Source organism: Phaethon aethereus (genome assembly GCF_964289735.1).
Source record: "Phaethon aethereus genome assembly, chromosome: 1".
In the NCBI taxonomy this organism is placed as follows: domain Eukaryota; kingdom Metazoa; phylum Chordata; class Aves; order Phaethontiformes; family Phaethontidae; genus Phaethon; species Phaethon aethereus.
Window position 1 is genome coordinate 15,627,274 of NC_138575.1, and position 24,483 is coordinate 15,651,756.

Genomic DNA, 24,483 nt, shown 5'->3' on the forward strand with positions numbered 1-24,483 from the left:
TGGACAGCTTCAGTGTATCAGTATGTTTGCGGCTGTGTCCTTTATTGTCACCCAATTAACACTGCGTACGCTTATATCCATGCAGCTGTAATGATCTATATCTTGGAAGGAACACCTCCAGAATGCATTTACCAAGTTGATGCAGCTGATCCTGAAAATGCTGAACTCAAAGTAAGTTGTATTAAAGAAAAAAACCCAGAAATTATATAATCCACTGTATCTGAAATGCTAATTGCCAGCATCTTTCAACAACTTCCTTCCTTATCAGGACTACAGGAAAAGGTTTAGTCAGGGAAAAAAAAGCATTTTCAGCAATAAACTAAGAAAATCCAGCCTCAGTGTTTGGACACAAACTGTATTTTGAGTTCTCAGCCCTCCAAAATTAAGGGATAGTGAAGGCAAAGTTTGATACAGTTAATCAGAGATACAGTAGAAATTGTCTCCTTTTTTTTTGTTTAAACGGCTTGCAAAACATTCCTTGTAGATGAGAGTGACTAAAACTAAATAAAATTTTTAACCTTCTGTATCGCAATGTAAATTCTTTTAAACGAGACAGTAAGGAAATCGCTTACAAGGCAACTGAATCTCAGCTTCTTGACAATCCCGGGGCAAACTGTGACTCTCAGTTAAGAAAATAGGTTAGCTGATCTGAATATACTCTTGGTATCAGCAAAAAATTCTGGAAAGTGGTAAGTTTGTTTGCAGGCAGGGGAAAATTAACTACACTTACCTAAGAATTGTGTCGTAGCTTTGCTTCATTGCCTTTGACTTTATAAAAGACAGCACGTTCAAGAACCGAACCTGAAGATGCTACTTCAATGTGTAGCATTATTCAAGAGAGCAATTAGCTTGAAGTCCGTCCTCAGGCTTTGCCCAGCCAAACCACCAAACCTGAGCCGGTGAGGAGAGAAGCAGAGGCCTGGGGTTCAGCTCTGCTTTGTTTCTGAAAGCCGCTGCAGGGAGTTCCACGTGCCTTCTGACCCCTGACGAAGCTCAGGCATAGTAAGAAGCTGCAAATATAGAAATGCTGGGCAACAGGTAAAATAATGATCTGGAGAAGGAATTTAGAAATGACAACGGGCAAAAAAAAAAAAATTGTTATAAGAATTGTGATTACCTAGCTGCTTTTTTAAAAGCAATTTCAATTAAATCTACCACTGCTGGAGGCATGTTGTTTCACTCGGCTCTCTGTACCTCCTGTTCTTTTCCAAAAGGTGACATGAAAGCAGTTGCATCCCCTGGACAGATCTGCTCAGTGGATTTTGCAGATTATTTGTATGGTGCATGACCTATGTTGCATACTTCAGACTTTATGAGTATTATTAACACCTGCACACAGGAAGTGTCGTTGGGGTCTTACTGGTGATGGCCTGGCAGAGGCACGTGGATGATAGCAGGGAGGATGTGGTGGGCGAGTGGTACTACCCCGCAGCCATGGGGACCAGGGTGCTCCCTCCGGCACCCGTGCACTGGTGCTGTACCCCTTGGTGTTGTGCAACGGGGCTGCTGCTACACGCCACTGCTGAACAGCCGCATTAACACCGGGCAGTTGTGAACACCCTTCAGCCTCACAGCCTCGTGTATTCCGTGACAGTCCACTCTCACCTCCCTGGCCTCTCCCATCGTCTGGGCCCCTAAACTGTGTTGCCTCCTTGCATGGCTTGTCCTATGTCCCTGCAAATCCAGCCTCACCCCTTCTTCTCTCTTCTCCTTTGTGCATGAACTCCGGTGCCGCCACAAAGCCGATTTTTGCCCGCTGTGCTGCGGCTCTGCTGGCCGGCCGCTGCCTGAAGTTCTCATTGCAGACCTGGAGTTCACAGGGGTAGAGCGTAGTGTAAGTAGTTCAGTGTCCGTGACTCTCCACTGGCTGTCAAAAAAAGGCACGTACGACCAAGTTTGAGCTGCTTCAGGGCTCGTGCTGGCATCTGTATGTCAGCATGTTTCATTACGTAAAGTTTGAGGCAATGCTGTGCTATAACTTGGCCCGTTCTACAAGGCAAGGAATGAATGGAGGGATGTTTAACGATAAAAAGACTAATTCCTTGCTTTCTTCATTTTAGTATTCACTGCTCCCTGCATCAGTGCCATTCTTGGTCTTGGAAAGCGGAGCTGTTTTTTCCACGAAAGAATTTGATTATGAGAAAGATCCACATTGGTGAGAATGTATTTTATTCATGTGGTCTATTAGCTTACAGTAGGCAGAGAAATGTTTTCCTATATAGCCACTGAACGATTCTTGTTTTGTTTTCTTATTTGACAGCTACTTTTTAAATATAACAGTGACAGATCCAGATGGACTCAACTCAACTAAAACAGTGACTATAAATATAATTAACATCAATGATGAAAGACCTTACTTCACCACGTGAGTGAAAAACTTCCATTGTTCTCAAAATGCAGATGTTTTCCCAGCTTTACTGCTTTGGCACCAATGGGAGGGTGTAACATACGGGCAAGTAAATATAACAAAATCCTACTGGAAAAGGTATTTTCTTTTTTTTTAATGATTCCTATTCTTTTACTGGAAAGCTTTTTCCTCTTGTATTCTTGTTTATATTCTTAATAGTTTCAAGTTTTCTGGGCTCATGCTAAAAGCAGACAAACAAGTATAACAAATACTTATTAGCATTTAGAGAGGTTAAAGCTACGCAGAGACCTTTGGACAAGTTCAGACAGGGAGATGAATTTCACCTTGTGTGGATACAATCATATAGAATTTATCCTTCATGCAGATGTGCATTTCACCATAATGATGTTTATTCATGCAGAAATGTCTAGACATAGAAAGGTCTCACTTTTGATCTCTCTTCCTCTTCTTCCCAGACACTTACACTTGTAAACGATCCCAGTGATCTTTGAAACATTGCCGTCTCTTACTGTGTCATAAGCAGGAAATTGTGTCATAACACAGAAGTCAGAAATAGCTTTTGAAGACTAATGGAGCTTTAGTTAGAATCAGGAACATTGTTGAAAATTTGGAAAAATAGAAAAGAATATACATGTGCCACCAGCAGGCTGTTTTGTGGTGGAAAGCATGATGGACGATTGTTTCTGAAGCAGGAACTTGACAATTATTACAGTTGATCTGATTCTGTTGTTGATTTATCTTTGTCACTTGCATGAGACACTGTTTGGATTCAAGACACTCTCTTTATGTCTCCTGATCCTGAGGCTCTACGAGGTCCCTGCTGAGAACATTTATGATGGCCGCTCTCCTGCCATCTGTGCAAAGGAGAAGACAGTGTACCACCTGGGCCATGCCAAGAGGTTTGCAGCCACTTGTTTGGAGCAATCTTCTGGGTGTTTTGTGGAGCCAGAGCAATGCAGGGCTCCTGGGCTGAAGCCAAGGATCTGGACTTTGCTGGATAAAGGGGTGGAGAATCTGAAGAAAGAGAAGAATGAAATGTTAGAAAGAGACACGGATTTTTTTTTATTGCTACTTACTTAATAGTTGGATCTCGTGTCTGCAATAATCGATAAGGTTAACAGCTCGCTCCACATACTGTACTGCTACAAGCAGGAGGAATCCTTTTCCCAGTGCCAACATTTGCATATTGTCTTCTAGACTGATTATTTCCTTCAAATGTTGCCATTTCTGTTTATTTATCCTTATGTCTGGAATGCTGAAGGAGCACTTTTGAATATGTATCTACTCGTTCGAATTAGTGAAACCTGCAGTGACTTGAGCATCCATAAAACCTAAGGTCTAAGACTCAGTTCTCATGTGGCACAAATAAGGCCTGGTATTTGTTTGAATCTTCTCCCTTTTAGATTGACACTACAGACCAAAAAGAGCAGCTCAGTTTATAAAGAACTTTAGATTAAATTACATTTCATGGTCTGCCCTCCATATGCACATGCATGGCCTCTCCCCTGCTAAAATGTGAGCTGCATGCTGGGACTACATACTTTCTGACACTATAATAATTAGTACTGGGATGGGAGCTGGGGAAACTTGATGAGTTAGCAAACCTTTATTTTCTCCCGATCAAAGCTGTCAAAAACAGTGTTTCAAAGGGTCTTTTTAATTGTTCCCATGGTATATGCAAGCACATCTGGTTTTGGTGTTCACAACACTACATTGGCATTCAGCCTTTTGAAATTCTGGCTGTTAAAATCAATGAAAAACTTGTGGAGTCAGGAAAACAGAGGACAAGACAAGAAAACAAACATATGCTTCCTTCACAATTACACTGCAGTGCCTAAAAGGTCTGCTTGAACCATCCTGTAAAAAGCCAGTGGCAGGTGGCGGACAGATGGACAACAGGACACAGCCCAGATGTAGCTGCACAGGAGGTGGCCCCAACTCCTCCTCAGCTGTCCTAGTACTCAGTGCTACAGGGATGTGCTCGAAAACATCCCATTGCTTCCCAAGAGATGTGGTGGGGACTGGACAACGGCCCGTGCAGGGCACAGGAGGGCTGGTAGGGCTGTGGGTAGAGCTGTGGTGAGTTTGCTGTCCACAGAGAGGTCAGAGCTGTGGTCCCTGCGTGCATAGAGAGTTCCCTACTTTGAGCCAAAACCAGTTAGGGTTGTCCCTCCTGTATTCCCCAGTGATCAGAGGGGCATTTTGAGGTGGCATTCTTGGCAGCAATGATGGAGATCTGTTGCTATCTGTTTTGTTTATGAGTGACTTAGGAAGGAGCAACAGGAGAACAAGGAAAAGATCCAACACCCAGAGTGAGATAGAAATTTAATACATACACTGACTCCACAGCCTTCACAAGCTCTGTGTTTTCTTCTGGCTGAAAGATAGGTGTTTGTACTGGGAAAACTCTATTTGGTTTCTCTCCTGTATGCCTTCCTCTTTTCCTTTGAGCTGACAAAACAGTTGAAGGTACTGTGTCTTCTTAACCATTTTTAAAATTGCAAGTGGAGATCTGGAAACATGGGATTTTCTGTTCTGTCTCTGCAATTCTCTGCTCCAATTGTGAAGTACCCCATGATGTTGGTTTTCAGAGGACAATGATGGGCTCATGCTTTCCTAAACTGGGAACTATAGACTAGTCAATTAGGTAAGCGGTGGCATAGGAAGTTTAAAATGTGGAAAAAAGACTCAGTCTTGAAACATATGCCTGATGCTTTTCTGAACTGTTGAGCGCCTTCAACTCCCTTTGATTTCTGTAAGCAGGAGATGTTTGTGTGTTTGTATGTGTTTCAGTAGAATAAATCAGTCTTCATAAATTCCTTGCACAGTTTTAGTGTGCTTGCCCATGCCTGCTTTTGCATGTGGTTCAAGTATCATAACTGCATACCTGAGTAGCCATGTGAACATGCAACTTCAGCCGTTATAAGCAATCTTGCACAACTGCCTGCCAGACTATATCTGAGCTATAAAACTCAATTAATGGGAAATTTGGGAGCACTGGCATACAAACAGCAGCAGTAAAGAACCATTTCCTCTATGTAAAATGAATCAGACAGACAGATGTTGCTGGGAGTTCGGAGCATGTTCATCTGGTGAGCACCCACAGGAGTGCTTTTCCCTGTCTCCACCTACCGCAGGGGCAACTCAGCTTTTTAGTAATACTGTTGTCCCCAAAAAGCCTCCAGAATTCATTCCAAAAGATGATGAATTACATTACTGCTTCTATTTTTGTATTTCTCTTGCAAAATTAAGGAATTAAAGCAAGTGGTATTACAAGCTGGTGGCTCTGTAGGGAGATGGACGGCATGATTTAACAGCCACTTCCATCTTCAGCTTCCATGATTTCTGTGAAAGTCAAATCGCTTTTACTGTGAAAAAGTTGCAGGGGAAGGACAGTTACTTGTGTGGCTATGTCATGCTTTATGACCACATACCAGTTCAGCTATTGCTACGTGTCCAGCTGGCAGAGCCAGCGACTGGGATATTTACCCTGACATACAAATAGCCATCTCTGAGCCCAGTGTGACCATGGCTCTGCTGCTACAGTTGGCTGCCCAGCTAAGTCTGTGATCAGCTGCCCTTGCAAACACAGATGTGTGCTTTGCTGAATTTTGTTTTATCTTGTAGAAAACAAAGAATCTACAGGATTCCAGAGGAGCAAAGCCCGGGCACTGTTGTTGCCAATATAACAGCTAAAGATCCTGATGATGAAGACTCTCCTGGCAGACTTTTCTACAGCATCCAGTCTTCTGACAGATATTTCTCCATAAACCCATGTAAGACAAACAAAAATGTGCCTTCTGACATGCAAAAAAGGGAGTGGCCACTTTGGAGAAAATCTTTTTGCCTTAGTTTTAAAGTGACTGACTTTATTCTGTGGCTACCGCTAGAAATAAGAAATGCTTAGTACATTATTAGGGTCAAATTCTTCAGTCAGCTGACCAAGATTCCATAAAATATTTTGAAGAAAGTAAACTAAAGGTGACTTATTGACAAATATTGACTTACAGATGGAGGGTGACAGTCCCTTGGGTAGAAGTAAGATTAGCTGCCGCCTTTTTAATTTTTGAGGACTGTAGGGACCTTCTGGGGCTCTTGAAACAGCAGCATATAGACCAGAGTGTGCTCTCTCCTGCCTGAAATCTGCTCTAGCATTGAGGTGCACAGCAAATCTGCACCTCGGCGTCACTGCTTGATTCGTTACGCTCCTCAGGCAAGGCCATCCAAGGGAGTCCTCTCTCTCATGCTGGTTCTGTCTCCCCATGTTCTCTGGAGTGCACAGACCGGTGCCCTGAGGTTTTTGCTCCAGGGATGGCATTCAGTGACTGCTTTGCTCGACTGCTATTGCTTTAGAACGGCTTATCACAGTTGTAAGAGATGCTACAAAACACAGGGCTGGGGGGGGGATCAGGATGATCCTTAAATGCTTTGGATCCCCTATGCCCTTCGGCCAGGTATTGCCACCCTCCGCTCAATTACACCACAAAAGGCAGAGGATATAGACAGTTCCTTCACCTCCTTTGTGCGCTGGAAATAGTATTGTGCTGTGCCATAAAAACCTTCTCTTTTTGAACAGAGGCTAACAGAAGTGAAAAAAAATATTAAATGAATGGCTGACCAGAGCACTTGTCACAATCTGTCACAGCTAAGAGCAGCTCTGTTGCTGTGTGAGTAGATTTAGAGGTGCTGAAGGATGCTTGAACTATAACAGTAGAAAGTGAAGTGGTCTTACTAGCTAGAGAGCAAGAATAGCACAGGCATTAGCAGCTCATTGTCCTTGATGCTCTGAGTGCACTCAACTCTGACTTGCACTAGCTCTTTGAGAACGTAAGGGAAATCTACTGGTTTCCAAGCCCTCTGCTGAGGCCACCTATGACATATTTTTGAGCAATGTGTATCTATCCATGAAAGTCTTACACAGAACTTTCAGTCATTTTGTATAATTTTAAAAAATTACCAGCCATGATTTGCACAGAACAGAATACTTTTTATTCTGCTACCTGTCTGCTGATCTACCCTGTCCTCTTGCATGTACACAACGAGTGTTTGTTACTTCCCTCCATGGTGAGCATCTAACTTCTGGTTGCTTTATGCCCAGCAACTGGAGTGCTGCAGGTAACTGGGCGAATCGACCGAGATGCCCTTCCACTGTGGCTCCATCCTAATGTTTCAGTGATACTCCGGGTGGAGGACAGTCCCAGCGGTGGTCACGCCAGCGAAATGGAGATCACAATCATTATTGATGATATCAATGACAACCCACCGGAATGCAATCCTTCTACCTTCAGGTATTGAGGCTCTTCATTACCTTCGTGCTGCCTTGTTGCTCCAGACCAGTGTGCAGTCTAGAGCACATCAGTTAGAGTCCCCAGACATACAGTTGGAGGTATAAATCACAGAATGGACATTAATCTTTAAGCCTTTAAAGGTTAGTGTTCCCTGTGTCTTAGGGCACAAACCTCCATTTCCTGACACAGTCAAACTGGAAATTTGAACTAAAAGTATCTGTGAATTGTCAGATACTTTATTTATCTTTCTTCCAGATACCTAAACCCTTAGGATATCAGAGCCATGTGTTAGAGAGTTACTTTTCTGACCCATGCATATCTAGGCTCTTACTTTCTTACTTCATGCTAAACTGTGGGGGATCATTCACCAGGGAAAACTTGACAGTCAGTTCTGGAGTTTTATTTTAAACTTCCTGATCTTCTCTTCTAAATCTCTCTGGTGACCTGCATGGTTTTTGTCTAATGCAATCTGTAAGGTCTTCAGAGCCCAGATCACCTCTTGTTATAGCTCGCCTCTGTGCAGAGTAACTTAGTCATGGACTTTGCTATGGCTATGAATGCTCAGAGACCTTTGTGATGATCAGGTGGTTTATATTTGGAGATGAGAACATAACGTTACTCCATTTTACAGATGAAGTTTGTCATAGAAAGACTGAAGTAAAAATTGTCCATCTGAAGTGTTTGATGTGCCTGGGCTCTGATCTTTCAGGGTACACTGAAATGAATGGCATAGTGCAGTTCTGCAGGTGCACTTACAGGAGTTTGATGGTCCTGCAGATAAGGAATAAATTTTTCACAGTGAGGGTGGTGAAACACTGGCACAGGTTACCCAGAGAGGTGGTAGATGCTCCATCCCTGGGAACATTCAAGGCCAGGTTGGATGGGGCTCTGACCAACCTTGATCTAGTTGAAGATGTTCCTGCTCATTGCAGGGGGGTTGGACAAGATAACTTTTAAAGGTCCCTTCCAAGCCAAACCATTCTGTGATTCTATGATTCTATAAAAATCTAGCATTTCAGGCCAAGAACCTATGCAATGAGGAATTCCCAGTTAGTGGGCAACTGTTTAAATTGCTTGCTTACTATCTAATAGAAATGTCTTGCATTTAAATCACATATTTTATGTACTGGCTTGAAGAGAATCCAATTCTTCAGAGTGCTGCTTAGTTACAACATCCATGACAATAACACAACAGTCTCTTTGTTATCTAGTGAGCTTAAATTTTGATCTGAAGGAGACAAAAATCTTCAGGGAAAAAGTGCGATCAAATAAAGAACTAGTCTTATAGGGATTGCACAAAGGAACAATATCAGGGCTTAATCGTATTTCAGCTGGTTCTTAATTTTTTTTTATTTAATTCTTTTGATTAAAAAAACCCTTAAATTGACACCCTCTGTCCCCAGTTCCATCATGTGCATCACAGGGACCCTCATTGTCAACAGTAGGGTCAGAAATGCTAGTTTCACAAAAAAGCAGAATGGTCCAGCTGTTAGTTAGGGAGAAAAGAACAAGCTTCTCATCAGGAGAACATTATAACATACTGAAGAAATGAATGTTGTAAAGATGTTTTTAAATACTAATTATTAATTGAACTAATCTTGAACATTAAGATCTTGTGGCAGCTTCTGAAGTCTAGCTGAGTTCCAGGTTTATGGTTCAGATCTGGCTAAATGTTTATGTCTTGCCCATTGTATAGGGCTGTTGTCCACCACAGCATGTGGATCAGATTCTGAGTTCTTTCATCAACTGTTGCCTATTTAGATATAGGATTTCACTTAGAAAATAAATGGAAATCAGTGAGTTCCAGAGGAGAAATATAAGTAGCTCTGATGGGAAACGTGTTTGTTTTAAACAGGAAAGAGGCAAATGAAAATATGACTGCTGGGACATTTCTTCTTGATCTTAGAAACTACTGTAAAGATATTGATGTTGATCCATCAAACAATCAATTTAATTTCACTGGATTATCTGGTTTTGGAAGCAATAACTTCGCTTTGGAGTCTACTGGGTCTGGAAGACTTGTGGTCAGTCGTTTGTTGCTTTATGTTAGATTGTCTCATTTCAGAAGCCAACTTATGAAATATTATAAATTCTTTGAATTCATTGTCTGTACAAGAAAAAAAGAATTACTGTAATTTATGTCACAGTGGGTATGACGTGGAGAATGACTATTTTGACTGGATGTGAACTACATACCCTTTGATAGGATGCTCTCTATGTATTCTACAGAATTTGGTGATCAGAGAACTGTTTTCTCCGATTTTAAATAAATGCGCTAGATATGATTAAAAAAAAAATCTTTTTTAGTGAGTGTGAAGCACCAACTTTGATATGGATTAACAGAGAAATTTCATACCCATTTATTAATGACAGACTGTGGAAGAACCTTGCTATTCAGCAAGAAGAATTGAAATACTTGAGAAATCCCACACTCAGTAACTACTTCCCAGTTTCATTGGTCAGAACTGTAGAACCACTCTGAGTGGTAAATTTTCACAGAAGTGTGGTGGGATTTGCACTTGTGTTATTTTGCATGTCAAAAGATGGGTTCCTTATGCTGACAGCTGCTGGCATGTTTGCATTGGGCAGAACCCCCACCAGCTGCTGGACATGTACAGTGGTAGTTGTTTAGTCGCTTTAAAAAGAACTGTGGAAAAATACAGAAAAAGGGAAACACAACAAAAAATAGGCATTCTGTCTAAAAGACAAGAGTGCTACAGGAGTAGTAAAACAACTTTGTATGGCTTACTTTAATTTTTGATCTGAGTCAATGAGCACTGCCCTTAGCTGCTTCATCTGCCAACATAAAAAGCATTTTCATTGCTGCACAGGACGTGATTGTTGTCAGCCCTTTGATCACCATGTATGCACGTAACAGGTTATCTGAAGTGCCCTGTCCCTGCAGGAATTTCAGAGAATCACAGAATCATTAAGGTTGGAAAAGACCTTTAAGATCATAAAGTCCAACTGTCAACCCAACACCACCATGCCCAATAAACCATGTCCTAAAGTGCCACATCTACATGTTTTTTGAACACCTCCAGTGATGGTGACTCCACCACCTCCATGGGCAGCCTGTTCCAATATTTGACCACTCTCTCAGTAAAGGATTTTTCCTAATACTCAATCTAAACCTCCCCTGGCCCAACTTGAGGCCGTTTGCTCTCGTTCTATCGCTAGTTATTTTCCCTGTAGACAATAAACAGAGGGTGCCTGTGCTTTAGTCCTGCTGCCCCAGAGTGTATGAGACTCCTACAGAAAGACAGAGGGCTCAGGAGATTAGGATTTAAATCTGCTTGAGCCACCACTTCGTAACAACTTGGCTCCTGGATAAACACTTGTGGCTGAACCTGATACCTTTAATACATGTCTGCAGGCGTGAGCTCAAGGAGTGACTATTACTATTTAGCAATAGCAGATTCTTGTTGATCCAACAAAGGGCACAGCAAATAGCCAGCTCATTACATGAGCTTTGACTTAACCAGGTAAAAGGCCAAAACCTTATGATCCAACTTCCTGCACTTCAGGGGAAGATATTTTGTTGGCAGAATAAAAGACTTTTGAATTACCAAGAGACACCAGAGCGTGAACATGTAGAAAAAGCCTGGAATTCAGTCCTGTAATTGATTAATAGCCTCTTTTACTCCTACAGGGCAATTCTGTGTATCCAAGGGGGAGACCACACTTACAGAACACTGGAAAAAAGTAATTGCCATCATGTGTATTGTCACTTTATGTAAGGAAGTGTAAATACAATTGTGTTTCTTTTTATTTTAGATAACTGGAAGTATTGATTTAGAAAACCCAGCTAATCTAGGAGTTGAAGTTTATTCTTTGACTGTCAGGGTACAAGATGTTGCCTGTCCTGACTACTCAAGCAAGTATCCCTCTTACACTTCTTTTGATATTTTCCTGTGCTGTAACAGCATGGAGAGAGGAATACCATATGTATTTTGAATATATGCATGAGAAAATTTCACAACCATACTTAACTATGGTTTAATCTCCTGTTATATTTCCAGATATCATCTACATTTACATCAGGATAAAGCCAGTGAATGAATTTTTTCCAGTCTTCAGTAATTTATCATATGAATTTAATGTTCCAGAAATTATTAAAGGTACAGTAAGTAGCACATACATGATAGAAATAATGTTGTCATGTTGATAAGTACCTTTTTGCTCCAAATGTATTTTCATATATTTGAATGAGGAGAATGGCTCAAAGTTGCAGTTCAACCAGGGTCTCACTGTACAACCACCTACTACCCTTAAATAGACAAAACTGGCAACAAGTCCAATTGTACAGATGGAACCTGAGACACAGACAAATTCAGCAATTGTACAAGAAATCTGTGACAGAGCCAGGAAATTAACTCAGAGGTCTTGTTTTAGACCATCTTTCTGCTCTTACTAAATTAGCCATTTGGAGGGACTGTAATGGTGCAAAGAAACCTCTATAGACTGACACAGACGAGTGAGGACTCCCTTGGCCCAGGCATGGTGCAGGATGGTCACCCCACCAGCCCCTTTGGCCCAGCTCACTTTGGGTACAGCAGGTGCCCTGGAGATGAGGTGGGATGGGAGTGCTTCGATGGGAGGCTGCACTCAGCCAGCCGGCAGCCAGAGCAGCTCCTCGTGCCTGGAGCCAGGGTCCTTCCTCTTCCTGCAACAACCCAGGACCAGCGGCTACAAACATGGCTTTAAAACTGAATCTGTTGAAACTGTTCATGTGCTTGACTCCCATCTCAGCACTCTTCCTGTCCCCTGGTGAGGCTTGCATCTCAGGATGTTTGCAGAGCAGTGCCACACCGCCTTACCTCCTTGTGTGCCAGGTGTGACCACCAGCCAGCTCTGTGCTGTGTTGCTCAGTGCACAGAGGAGTTGGCATGGGAATGGCATCTTCCTCAGCTTCAGAATCCCCCTCATATGACCTGATGTACTGAACACAGGCCTTCTGTCCCAGGACGTCACTTACTGGCTTTATTCTGGTGTCTGAGGAAAAAATGAGAGGTACATTAGATATATGCTGTATAAATCTTGACCCTTATTCTGAACTTCTTAGGGTCACACAAAAATTGAAGTTGGAAGGGACATCTGGGGGTCTCAGGTCCAACTTGTGCTCAAAGTGAGGATAGTTTCAAAGCTAGATCAGGTTGCTTGGGGCCTCATCCAGTTAAGTTTTGAAAATCTCCAAGGATGAGATTGTTTCCATTGTTTCCACAGCCTGTCTGAGCCTCTGTTCCAGCTGAGCAACCAGATAATTTTACCTTGTACACAGCTGGAATTTCCTGTGTTGCAGCTTGTGTCCATTCTCTGTTGTCCTTTCACTGTCTCCTTCTAAGAAGAGCGTATCTTGGTCTTCTATATGATCACCGTTTAGGTAGTGGAGCACAACCAAATCCCACCTTCATCTTCCTTTCATCTGAGCAAACTCATCCCCACCAACCTCTCCTCTTGCATCCTCTGCTCAACCCCCTGACATCTTAGTGGTCCTTTCCAGCCTTTGTCCAGTTTGTTAGTGTCTCCCTTGTACCTGGGCCCCCAAACTGGTCACAGGTAGCTTTATGAGTGCTGAGTGGAGTGGGGTAGTCACTTCCCAGCATGTGCTTGTAACACACTTTTTAATACAGCTCAGTACGAGGTCTCCATTCCCTCTCATGTAGAACTTCTCCACCACGGCCTGGGGCCCTTCCCTGCAGAGTTGCCGCCTGCTCAGTCAGTCTCTGCCGGTGCTGACACACGGGCTTGTTGTGGCCCAGGTACGGGACTTGGCGTTTGCCTGTGCTGAGCTCCACAACTCCTGTGGGCTCGTAGCTCCAGCCTGCTGGGCCCCTCTGAACGGCAGCCCTGTCCTCCAGCACGTCCAGCACTGCCCCAGGCTGCTGTTACTCACAGGCCTGCCCCGACAGCCACGTCACCGAGCAGGACGTCCGGCTGCATCACTGCATCTGAGCAGGACGTGGTGAAGCTGCCCATGAAACTCCAGGAGATTTAGCAGCCAGATAATCCAGTATCTGCTTGAATTCATCAAACTGTTCTGGCCAGGGCAGGCTCAAAGCATGGGCGAAGGCAGCTGTGGTCAGCAGACCTGCGGGCTTTGTGGTGCTTCTGTGTCCATTTGCCTAAGCCAGGAGGGCAGGAATGGGGGGAGGAAAAGGCGTGCTTCAAGCACCCCCGCTGCCCTGCCCACAACCTTCTCTCCCCTGCCGTGAGCAAAGGAGCAAGCCCAGATTTCCAGCCCTCACCCTCAGGTCTCTGTTTTCTTCCTTCTCTGGTCAGGAGGATCTTGCCAATGTCCAAAGGTCTGCAAAATTCGCTCCTGCCTGCCCTGTGGAGAAGCCGTCATCGGCCATGGCTGAGTACGGCAAAGCTGCAGCCAGCGTGGGGACGCACGGCCTGGGCGGGAGCTGGAGGGACTGGGGAGGCTGGGGCAGGGGCGGCTGGCTCCCGGCGGGGTCTGCCAGGCAGAGGAACCCTGGCAACCCTGTCTCCTGCAGGAGCCAAACTGCCAGGAAAGAAAGGAGCGCTAAGGGGGAACAAGGAGGCACAGGACGGCCACTCAGCAGTCAGAGGACCCTGACCTTCAGGTGTTCATACCAGCATCTTGGATTGCTCGGCAGCCTGTTCTTCTTGCCCAGCTTTTATTTCTATGGTGCATGGATGAAGCTTGTCTTTCTACATTGTTTCCCAGCAGACACAATGCAGTGAATTTTGTGGGATTTCCTATTCTGTGTGTGCCTCCTCATACCACTGATGTGTACCTTGGAAATAAAATACTTGAAACCTATCTGTGACATGGATGTGCTTGTAAACCTCTCTGTGTTGGCCACAGAACTTTGCTGGATACTGAGACTATCAAGAGAAATGTTTTTTGGACTCAGGCTTCTTTTTATTTTGGGCTGAGTTGACATTAACAGGGTGCTTGCTATCTCTGTATCAAACAGGAACCAACAGTTTGCAGTAGGGCTGGAGCTCACAGGGTCAGGAAAGAAAAAAAAAAGCCAACTTTTCACTTACATCCTCCTTCTGTCTTACTCTGTGCCTGTGGACTATTCACCCCGTATATCCCCAGATCATGAGTATGCATTTAGCATTGAATCAATGTCTGCAGAGATGGGCGTGCACAGTCCCATCTTTGTTCTCACAGTTTACAGCACTGCCATTTGTAGTTTGCTTCATAAATGCTCGGGCATCAGAGTAATTCAAGCTGCTTTTCAAACAAACACCTCGGAAGGAACAGCAGCAACTCTCACACCTTTGCTTTACTTTTTTGGGGTGAACATTTTTAGTTCAGTTTCATCAAGTTTTGGTTGGAACAAGTACTCTGTACTTCCTTTTCCTTAAAATGTTAACAAAATGTGGATTTTCTGTCTCTCAGTTGGATCCAGCATTGGAAGAGTGAATGCCAGAGACAAGGACTGGCCACCCAGTGTCATCACTTATTCCATTGTAGCTGGAGGAGGCACCAGGGATTACACAAATATCTTCTGGATCAGCCCAACCAAAGGAGATGTGAAGATTTTAGCTAGGTTAGACTATGAAATGACTCAGAAACACATTCTTACAGTACAGGCCTCAGACCAAGAGAAGACTGCGACAGCATCTGTGAGTAAATCCACTTTACTTCTCCGCCTTTATCTACATATTTCTTTCTTCCTCCTGCAAGAACAGTAAGACATAGGGCAAAGCACTTTGGTCTGTAAAAAGCAAGTCCATCCCTCCTTAGGGCTGTGTATTAGTCAGATGAAAGAGGTGGTGTTCACTCAGTCTTGTTTTATTTCTTACAAAAAGGATTAAAGTAGTATTTTTATATTTTTAACTCTGTGGTTTTTGTTTCTCAGTCTTTTTTTCTGATTTTACCTGGGCAGTGAAATTGTTTTCTGTGCCTTAGACAATTTAAGATACTCTTTATGGCTACATATGTGCTGGAAAATAGAAAAAGGAAAGGGTCATGAGGCCAGGTAGCACAACCTAACTTTAGCCATGCTTAGTGCCAAGTCCTTTTTGGACCTTGTGTAGTGCTCCTTGGCCCTCAAACATACTTTTGATTTTGTATGTGATGTTTTTTCACTGCAAAGTGCCTGAAGTAATGTGAGAATCGGGTTGCAGCCCATCAGAGTTGTTTTTTCATGGGGTGGGACAGAGGGGATGTGCTGCATACCTTGAGGATGGCATGAGCGTTTGGGCAGCCTCTTGGGATAATGTCAGAAGGCCCATGCAGTACAGCTGTGTCCCCATGGCCTACTGGGGATGGACTCTTACATGTGCCTTCCCCTGACCGTGATCTAGTTTTGTCCCCAATGGTGCTATCTGGCATTAGCCAAGAGCATGTCAGGGACCATGATAACATTAAACAGTAGGGTTGCGCTCAAGTTTGCTGCCTGGATCTATTTTATTCAGAAGAAAAAATATAGATGGCATATCCACAAAGGTATTTTATAGTCACTTCTTTCAAAGGATCCTGGTGTTCTTTACATGCAGACTCCTTTTTACTCCTTTTCACATCTTCTCCCTCGTCACTGCCTTACATTTGATTTTTGCACATCTGTTGGGGGGAATATAGGTAGTAGGCCTGCTTTCTATTGCAGCCAAACACCACCCACGGAGTTGCTAAGTGGGAGGTATTTAATCTCTTTATCACCTATAATATTTCAAGGAAGGAATATTTAAGGTAAATTTAGCATCAGGAGTTTTTAACGATGACAAGTTTATCTGTTGCCTGTTAAAGACCAACACACATTAGAGGAAAGAGCTTTGAGAATGGTAACCTTTTTTCTCTCAGCCAGCTAACCCCAGGTGACATTAAACACATCTGCAGAATCCTGGGGTGCTGCCAGCCATCCAGAAGGCCATTACCAGCATTTGTCTCTCACTGGGAACAGTCAGTCTATAAGGAGTCTTCTTTCCTTCCATGGATCATGCTCTGAATTACTATTAAATATGCTAAGAAGCCAAACTAATGACTGTGAAACAATTTGAGAGGTTTGAAAGGAAGTTTAATGAATACCTGGTCTACTATTATTTCTCATTCTTGCTATGACACACTTCAGGTAATTCAAATAGTCAGACACATCAACTCAAAACCACTGTGGTTTTGGAAGATGGTTTGGGTTAAAGAACCTGTTCCCAAAAAAGTGCTGATCATAAGAAGAAGCGAAGGTCAAATGATCACAGACATTTTCCGGTAGAAACTAGATTGGAAGGGAGCTTCATTGCTCTTCAACTGGTGTTGGTCAGAAGAGGAAAATGGGCTAGGTCAAACAGTTTCTGAAGTTAATAAAATTCTGGCTCAGCCCAGTGGAGGAGCTTCAGCTTGCTACTGCTCTTTTCTTTCAGGTAACTGTTAATGTTTTGGAAGTAAATGATGAAGAACCAGTTTGTTCACCTAATTTCTATTCCTTTCAAATCCCAGTCAGCTTAGCTGTTGGGACCAATATTAATGGCTTCAGGATTGAATGTCAAGATCGTGATTCTGATCCCAGGTCTTTCCGTTACTTCATTAATGAAGGTACTGTGTCATGATGTGTGAGCTGGCAGCAGTGCAAAAATTCATAAATGCTGATCGTTTACTTTGATTTGTAAATAAAAGTATTGCACAGTTTATGTGCTATTTCTCAGGGAGAGCTAGTTGTGATCCACAGGTTTCACACATCATTACTTTGCTGCTTACCAAAAGAGATGTGTCTCCACAAGTTAGCTACTGGTGCTACCACATAGAACAATTCCCTTGCAAGACTGGATTGCCTACCATGTTAACTGGCAATTAATTACATAATGGACAAGGACTTCAGAAGAATGAGCTGGAATGATATGCAGCGTCAAATTTCACTTCCAGTTACAGCTGAGTAAATCTTGAGAAACGATGGTGGGTTCTGTTACTCTGCATACCTCACCTTTAGGTGCTGGTACACCATTCAAAACAACGGAGCAAACTTGCATGTCCTAGGTCCATGCTGTATGCATTAAACCCCTCTTTTAAGAACGTGTGTTTGAACCTAGTAATCAACTGCATCCACTTGGAGAACTGCTGCGGTATGGGATGACATTCAGCTTCACAAAAAATAGAACACACTCTTTTGGGGCAATTTCTTTTTTTGTTGCTGAGATGACCACTAAGAAGGAGGAAGCAGATTGTACAGGTGCCAGTAAAAAGTTGTGAGCATGAAAAGAGAACTTCTGTTCTATTCCAGCCCCTTAATGCCTCAGAGGAGCTCTGCAGCAGTGGTATTTACACACAAGCCCATACAAAGGCTGTCTTTGTATCAGTAAAGCAGGGCCTGGCCACAGGTCCAGCATTGTCCCACACTGGTAAAGCATTAAGTTTGTTTGCTGGCTTGATTTTGGTCTGTGCCAAGCAGTACATTCCCAAAGAGATCCTGGGCATTGCTGAGGGACCCGGGACCTTGCCCAGCAGGTGCTCTGTATGGGCTGACCCAGGGTGAAGGCTCAGGGATTTGGCTGTACAGACGTGAGCTGTGCCATGCAGTCAGCCTCTGAGCAACAGAGCAGCCCATGGCCTTAAAAAGTCCCTTTCAACCCAAAGATTCTATGATTCTATGATTCTGTTGTGTACAATAGACATGGCCTTCAAGGTCACTTCAACTCTGGAGCTTCAACTTTTGGAACAGGCTGCCCAGGGAGGTGATGAAGTCACCATCACTGGAAGTGTTCAAAAAATGTGTAGATGTGGCACTTCAGGACATGGTTTAGTGGGCATGGTGGTGTTTGGTTGATGGTTGGACTTGATGATCTTAAAGGTCTTTTTCCACCTTAATGGTTCCATGATTCTGTGATTTTGAGCTCTATGGGGCAAGAATAGCAAACCTGAAGCACAGCTGGTGCCTTTTCATGGCTCTGATCTCTCCTACGTGTGTTCTGCTCAGAGGCTAAGAGCCAGAGCTCATCTACCTGCAGCCCAGGCCACTAGCAGATCTCCAGTTACACGGACAGAAAATGGGGGGCTGAGGGGACAGCATCAGTGAACTCGCATCTCTGCCTCCACAGAGCAGATGAAGCCCTGGAGGCAATTAATATCCCCCGAGTCATTAGCTCTCTTCTCGGGGACCTGTTCAAAGGCCTCTGCCTCTGGGCAGAGGGAGGAGCCATGGAGAGGGGCTGGAGGGGCCTCTGGAGACACTGGTTATGTCCGTGTGGCCTAGGGGCCACTCCAGGGTCACCCAAATAGTGGGAAGAGGCCAGCAATAGTGTAGGGTCCTTGACCCGGCTGGGTGCTGCTGCTTCTAGATGTTCTCCAGGCTGTAAGGACAGGTCATTCGGGTGACCTCTTGTGTGCCCTATGGCTCTGAAGTGACAGAGCCTCTCAGCTGTGTCCCCACAGATGGTCTTATTCCATATTTTAATGCTTTTATGACTATATTGTTTTATCGGATTTCATATAATAGCAAACAAGGTGAAGGAGCCATTCTTATCGATGATATTTCACTGCACAGGTGTATAGTGATCCATAGCAAGTTGTGAACAGAAACTGATCTTTTTGCTTATTCCAACCATTTACTTTATTGTGGGATTGCTTTTCTCTTTTATTGCTTTTTTTGGGCATTATTTTGTTTTTTTGCTACTGCTTGCAGGCAATGTAAACAATCATTTCACCTTTTCACCAAGTGCCGGCTCCAACACATCATGGCTGATTCTTGCATCAAGGTTTGACTATGAGAGCGGACTTGATACAAACTGGATTTACAGACTGCGCGTCTATATAACAGACGACAATTTACTATTTGCCAGGGACAAAACTACGCACCTAATTAATACTGGAACGGTGACTTTAAGCATCAGAGTTATCCCGAATCTACGTACTGTCATTGCCACAACAGTAAGTTCACTGAAATTTATATCCACTTCTGTGGTTCTTTCACAGGCTTCTCTCCATGGAAGCAAAGAAAAGAGGGTAGATGTATGCAAAAGAGAAACAAAAACCTACAGTGGGTCCAGTCCTGGGAAGTGCTGGGCCCTGTGCTCTTACACTGAAGCCAAAGGTGCTTGGTGTGCTCAGCATCATGAAGGATTGGTCCCAGGTACAGAGTCATAACATATGTTTTGTATTTCAGTTTCTAAAACAAAAAGGGCAAGTAGCCAAAGGACTGGGCATACTGCCATTACCACGTAACTGGAAAGTTAAAGATTTTGGCAGCTTTATTAATAAGGAAAGAATAGGGGTTAACTTTTGCTTGGAACCTTAAAATTACCTCATGCATTTTGCACTATCTCTTTTTTTATTCATAGCTATTCACTCCACCGGCTGCCTTGCACTTGAATGTGCTGCTTTAGCAGTGGAACACATTAAGCTGTGCCTAGCAAAGTTAAAATAGGCAACAACAACAACAAAAAGAAATCCTCATCACTTGGAAGGGGCTTTTTTCCACCCCTGAGGTCACCCTCGTATAAAACCTCGAGCTGCCTGTCAGGAATTGAAGTGGTTGTGCACAGCCTCAGCACGTCATTGAGGTTTCAGCAGGTTTCAGACAGGCAAAGCAAGAGGAGTGGGATGGGTCTTTCCTAAGCTCCCTGCCCGCATGGTTGTCCATAGCTGAGCTGGGGAAGCCTGCACAGCTTTTGGCAGCCGGGGAGGGATCTGGCCTTGCACAGTCTGTGGAGCTGTGGGCCTGTGTCCCAGCAATATAGTCTACTCCTCTGCACAACCATCCCAGGCAAGCTCTGGCTCACCAGTTTCATTTTGGAACTGATTTCCATCAGGCTGGTGTATGACATGAGGAGAGCTTGCTTTCATCCTGCCTGCAGAAGCAGCACAGCTCTGTCCCCATCCTTGTGCCAGTCGCTGCCTTCATCCCTTGCTGCACCATCTCTCCATCATCCAGAGTCCATCCATTTTCTGCCTGCCTGCAGATGGCATTACCCTTTTCACCCTTGCATGCAGGAATGAAAATATGAGGACGCTGGTGAAGGGGTGAAAGAGCTATTCACTGTAAAACGGTCTGGATCTGCGAGGGGCTACTAGTAACTGAGCCAGAAGCAGGGGATCTGCAAACAGCACATGCAAATCTGGACACTCTACTATGAAAATGCTTAAATCCAAACTTGCAGGCTGATTAATAACCCTGTTACTATCTAATGCTCTGTTGGGAAGGAATAAATGGTTTTCTCACAGCCTTCTCCTCCCCCTACATGATGTGGAAACAAAAAGTTAAGCTGAACAAGAAAATTTATTCTGTATTTCTTTCCCATGCTTTACCGCAAATACAAACAGTCTAGACCACATACCGCAACGTTACATCTGCCTCCCCAAAGATATTAGCCTTCCACTTTCAGTCTGTTTTCCAGAAGAGCACTTCCATTACAGCAGCTTCTCCCATCACCACTTGTTACATGTGTTCAGTGCAGTAACTTGATGATTCAGATGCTGGAAGGCTGGTAGTGTAGAAAAGAAGCCCCATCACAAAAAGTCACTTGTGACTTCAGTCCCAGTGAGCATGGAGTGGTGGTGGTGATCTTGAGATTAGCTGAGAGTTTCTTTAAGGATTGGATGTACCTTTTTGTGCAAGGCTAAATAAGTTATTTTAAAGGTATCTTTAAACAGAAAAGAAATAGATACCCTACTAAATTTCATACACAATGTAATTACAAATGCCTTACAGAAAATTAAATAAAAACTTCAGTGGACGATCAAAACTAATAGTACCACACTAGGTAATGACCCAGGTAGAGCAAACGAGTAATTTCTGATCTGTGTGAGGACGGTTTCATGGTGAGACCTTAATGAATGATTTGCTAGCACCAAGTGCTGTGCCAGCTCAGAGCCACGTCTCCTGGCACTTGGCAAGATGTGGGAGGTCACAACTGCTCAGAAGTGTGGCTTTCCCTTCTGGAACAAGTCACAAGGAAAAAAAGTTTAATTTCTTTTTATACAATAACCCAGTTCCTTGGGGTTCAACTCCTCTTACAAAGGGGGACAAATGATCGCTGCAGTGAAGATGACCTACTTCCAGTTTTGCCTTAGGTAACAAGAGACCATTATCTCGGTAATGGCAGTATTCCCTGAACGTGCTCACCCTCCAGCAGCGCGCTCACAGCTTCTCAGGCAACCAGAGGCTTTTAAATCCCACTACGGAATGTTTTTTTTAATATAAGACATTGAAACATGATCTGGAATCTCCTTTTTGCATCGTGGGTGGGCTCCGTTTCACCTGCCTTTGGTTGCCCCCGCAGCTCGGTGGTCCATCTCAGCCATCTGAGCTGCCTTGGCAGTCAGCAGGCAGGTGTGTGGGACGAAGCGCTGCCTCCAGCAGATGCTATCTCCCTCTGCCCATCCTCTGCAGTGCCCTGGGGCAAGCTTAGGTCAGGTTCAGGCAGATGAAAGGTGCCGTTGGTGTCAGTAACCTCACAAGTATGCAGCCTTGAGGAACTTTTCCTATCTTGTTTTAAAAGCCTGGCTTCACTGTTGTGACGAAAAGGGAAAACCTCTACTCTGAATCAGCGTGGTACGTGCCGTTCATCATCACCCTCGGTGGTCTGCTGCTCCTCGGCCTGCTGGGGTACCTGGGGTTCCTGCTGGCAACGTGGATCTGCACCCGCTGCCCTCCGGCAGGCAAAGCAGACGGCACACCTCTGTGAGTCCTCCAAATGTCACCCTGGGGAAGTCCCAGCGACACCTGGCAATGACAGAGATAACTCAGGCCTTTCAGCCCTAATGAAATCAGAGAATCATAGAATAGTTTGGGTTGGAAGGGACCTTTAAAGGTCATCTAGTCCACCCGCCGCCCCCCCCACCCCTGCAATAAGCAGGGACATCTTCAACTAGTCAGCTTGCTCTATGCTTTGAATATTTTATAGCAATATGCCCTTTGCTGTAGAAAATGCTATTACTGGGTACAGTGATATTTGGTGTTAATGATATGAAATCAAGGAAAAATGTTCATGGAATTTTTTTTCATGGCTTTACTAATAGTTTAACAAATGCATTAGCTGAAGGTAACAGTGGAATTATGACCTCTAAAAGGCAGCTATGCTTGTGAAGCACAGAGTTCGTGCCTGACTATGCTCACCAAAAATACAAATGTTTTTGGTTTGTGTTTGGCTCACTCACTGAGGGAGCTCCCATCTAGGTAGTTACTTGGATGCATTTTCCTTCCTCTCAGCTATGGATCCCAGAGTCCTTTCCAAACCTTGGTGCTCATGCCAAATTCTTTGTTCTGGCAAAACCTCTACAGGTTTCTTGGAGTTTTACCCAAGCCCATTGCAAGGCTCTGGCCCATAAAGCTTTGCGGTACCTCTAAGTGCTTGTGCTTGGCAAAAGCCATGGAAGCACCTGGGACCGGCTCTGGCTCGTTGTGGGAAGCGGGAGAGATCCTTGCTGGCTGCCTTCTCATCGAGCGGGAGCCAGAGTGCCTCCAAATTGACTTTTACTTCACGAAAGATAAGCAGCTCTTTAAGTGGACTGGGCTTTAAAAAAAGGATTTCTGTAATTATTCTCAGGATTCGGACTTAAATTTAGAAATTATAGTAAATGTAAAGAGGAATATATGACAGTGATTATAATTCAAATGGTGTGTGCAAGGAATTTAGCAATTTGTGATAAAAATTACAAATGAATCTAGCACCATATAGCATGACTATTGTTATGATTTATTAATAGGGCAAGTGATTCATTGCAAGCCAGGCTCTCCCATTAAAAAACAATTTCTGTATTTTCAAAAACATTTATAACCTTTCAAATATTTTAAAAGGTATTATTTGAGCACATCAGATCCAAAAAAGTGACCTTCCTCCAAGGGTGGAACAAGATGACAATGTTTGAAAATATATTTTTCCAGAGTATATAAATCCATCATGGTATCATCAATAAGACTTTATTTTTTTATCATCATCCCTTCTTGAGGAGGTGTTAGAGCAGTGCTCAGGGATGTTTTCCCGTTTGGGAGCAGCATTAAATGATACAGGCATTCAGTGAAAACAAACCCAGAAACCAAACAAATCAAGCAAATCCCAGAACTCAGGGAAACACATCCTTCTTGCCAAATGAAAGAGAATAAAGCATGATATTTTTATGTAGGCAAAAGTATGACATTTGTTAACTACACTATTAATATTTTTTCATTACAGGATAAATGCTCCAGGTGTGTACCTCTTTTCTACATTTTAATACTTCACAGCAAGATCTTGTTTACGATTCAGTATAAAATTTGTACAAGAGTACTGAAATGAAATAACCCTGGCTAATTATGGGAGGCCTGCCTAAGTGATTTTATGGTACTTTTGGTCTTCAGATCTATTAACTATTAAGTAAAAACCAAATTTGGAGTAGCCTGGTATTCTGGCATTGATGCTAAAGAATTACTGTATTTTTCACATGCAATTCATATGTTCTCAGTCCCATCCTTCTACAGCACCTTCAAGAGTCCTCTCCACTCCAATTTCCTCTTCTCTGATCCCTTCATTTACTGCCTTGACACTATTACTTCATGTATCTGAAGACTCATTTTAAAGCATTGGTGCTTTTAAAGGGGTTTGTATAACTTAGCAGGGGTACAAGTTGCACATTAAAAAAAAAGTGGTTTTTTTAAGCAGTCTTGTTCCTTTTAGTCCCATTAGCTTTCTCCTAGCAAGCATGGCTCATATGGGCTCAGTAAGACCATGGTTTTATAACTCCCCCTCCTCAAGCAGTATCTCCCAGCTTCAGAAAAATACATGACCAACAAAACCCAACAAACTTAGCTGTTTTCTTGGTTGCCCAATTTGAGACATTTCAGCATTGTCTGGTTTCCAAAAAATGGATGCTTGGTGCTTTCTGAAAAACTGGTTCCCAAACGCTGGGCAGCAAAGGCCAGACAGAACAGGTTTCCCATCAGT

At 43.5% G+C, this 24,483-nt stretch overlaps 1 protein-coding gene across 1 annotated transcript in view; it reads left to right on the forward strand.

Annotated features, from left to right (window-relative positions):
• The window catches only part of CDHR3 (cadherin related family member 3), a gene marked incomplete at both ends in the record, with an annotated part of 40,520 nt that overhangs the window by 11,237 nt on the left and 4,800 nt on the right, over window positions 1-24,483 (forward strand). Inside the window, 13 exons of the mRNA XM_082014347.1 lie at window positions 86-171; window positions 2,061-2,155; window positions 2,261-2,365; window positions 5,996-6,144; window positions 7,467-7,656; window positions 9,512-9,680; window positions 11,434-11,575; window positions 11,679-11,777; window positions 15,038-15,264; window positions 16,996-17,167; window positions 19,248-19,492; window positions 22,063-22,244; window positions 23,737-23,750. Of these exons, the coding sequence (XP_081870473.1) occupies window positions 86-171; window positions 2,061-2,155; window positions 2,261-2,365; window positions 5,996-6,144; window positions 7,467-7,656; window positions 9,512-9,680; window positions 11,434-11,575; window positions 11,679-11,777; window positions 15,038-15,264; window positions 16,996-17,167; window positions 19,248-19,492; window positions 22,063-22,244; window positions 23,737-23,750 (1,875 nt within the window). The remainder of the gene's footprint in view (window positions 1-85; window positions 172-2,060; window positions 2,156-2,260; window positions 2,366-5,995; window positions 6,145-7,466; window positions 7,657-9,511; window positions 9,681-11,433; window positions 11,576-11,678; window positions 11,778-15,037; window positions 15,265-16,995; window positions 17,168-19,247; window positions 19,493-22,062; window positions 22,245-23,736; window positions 23,751-24,483) is intronic.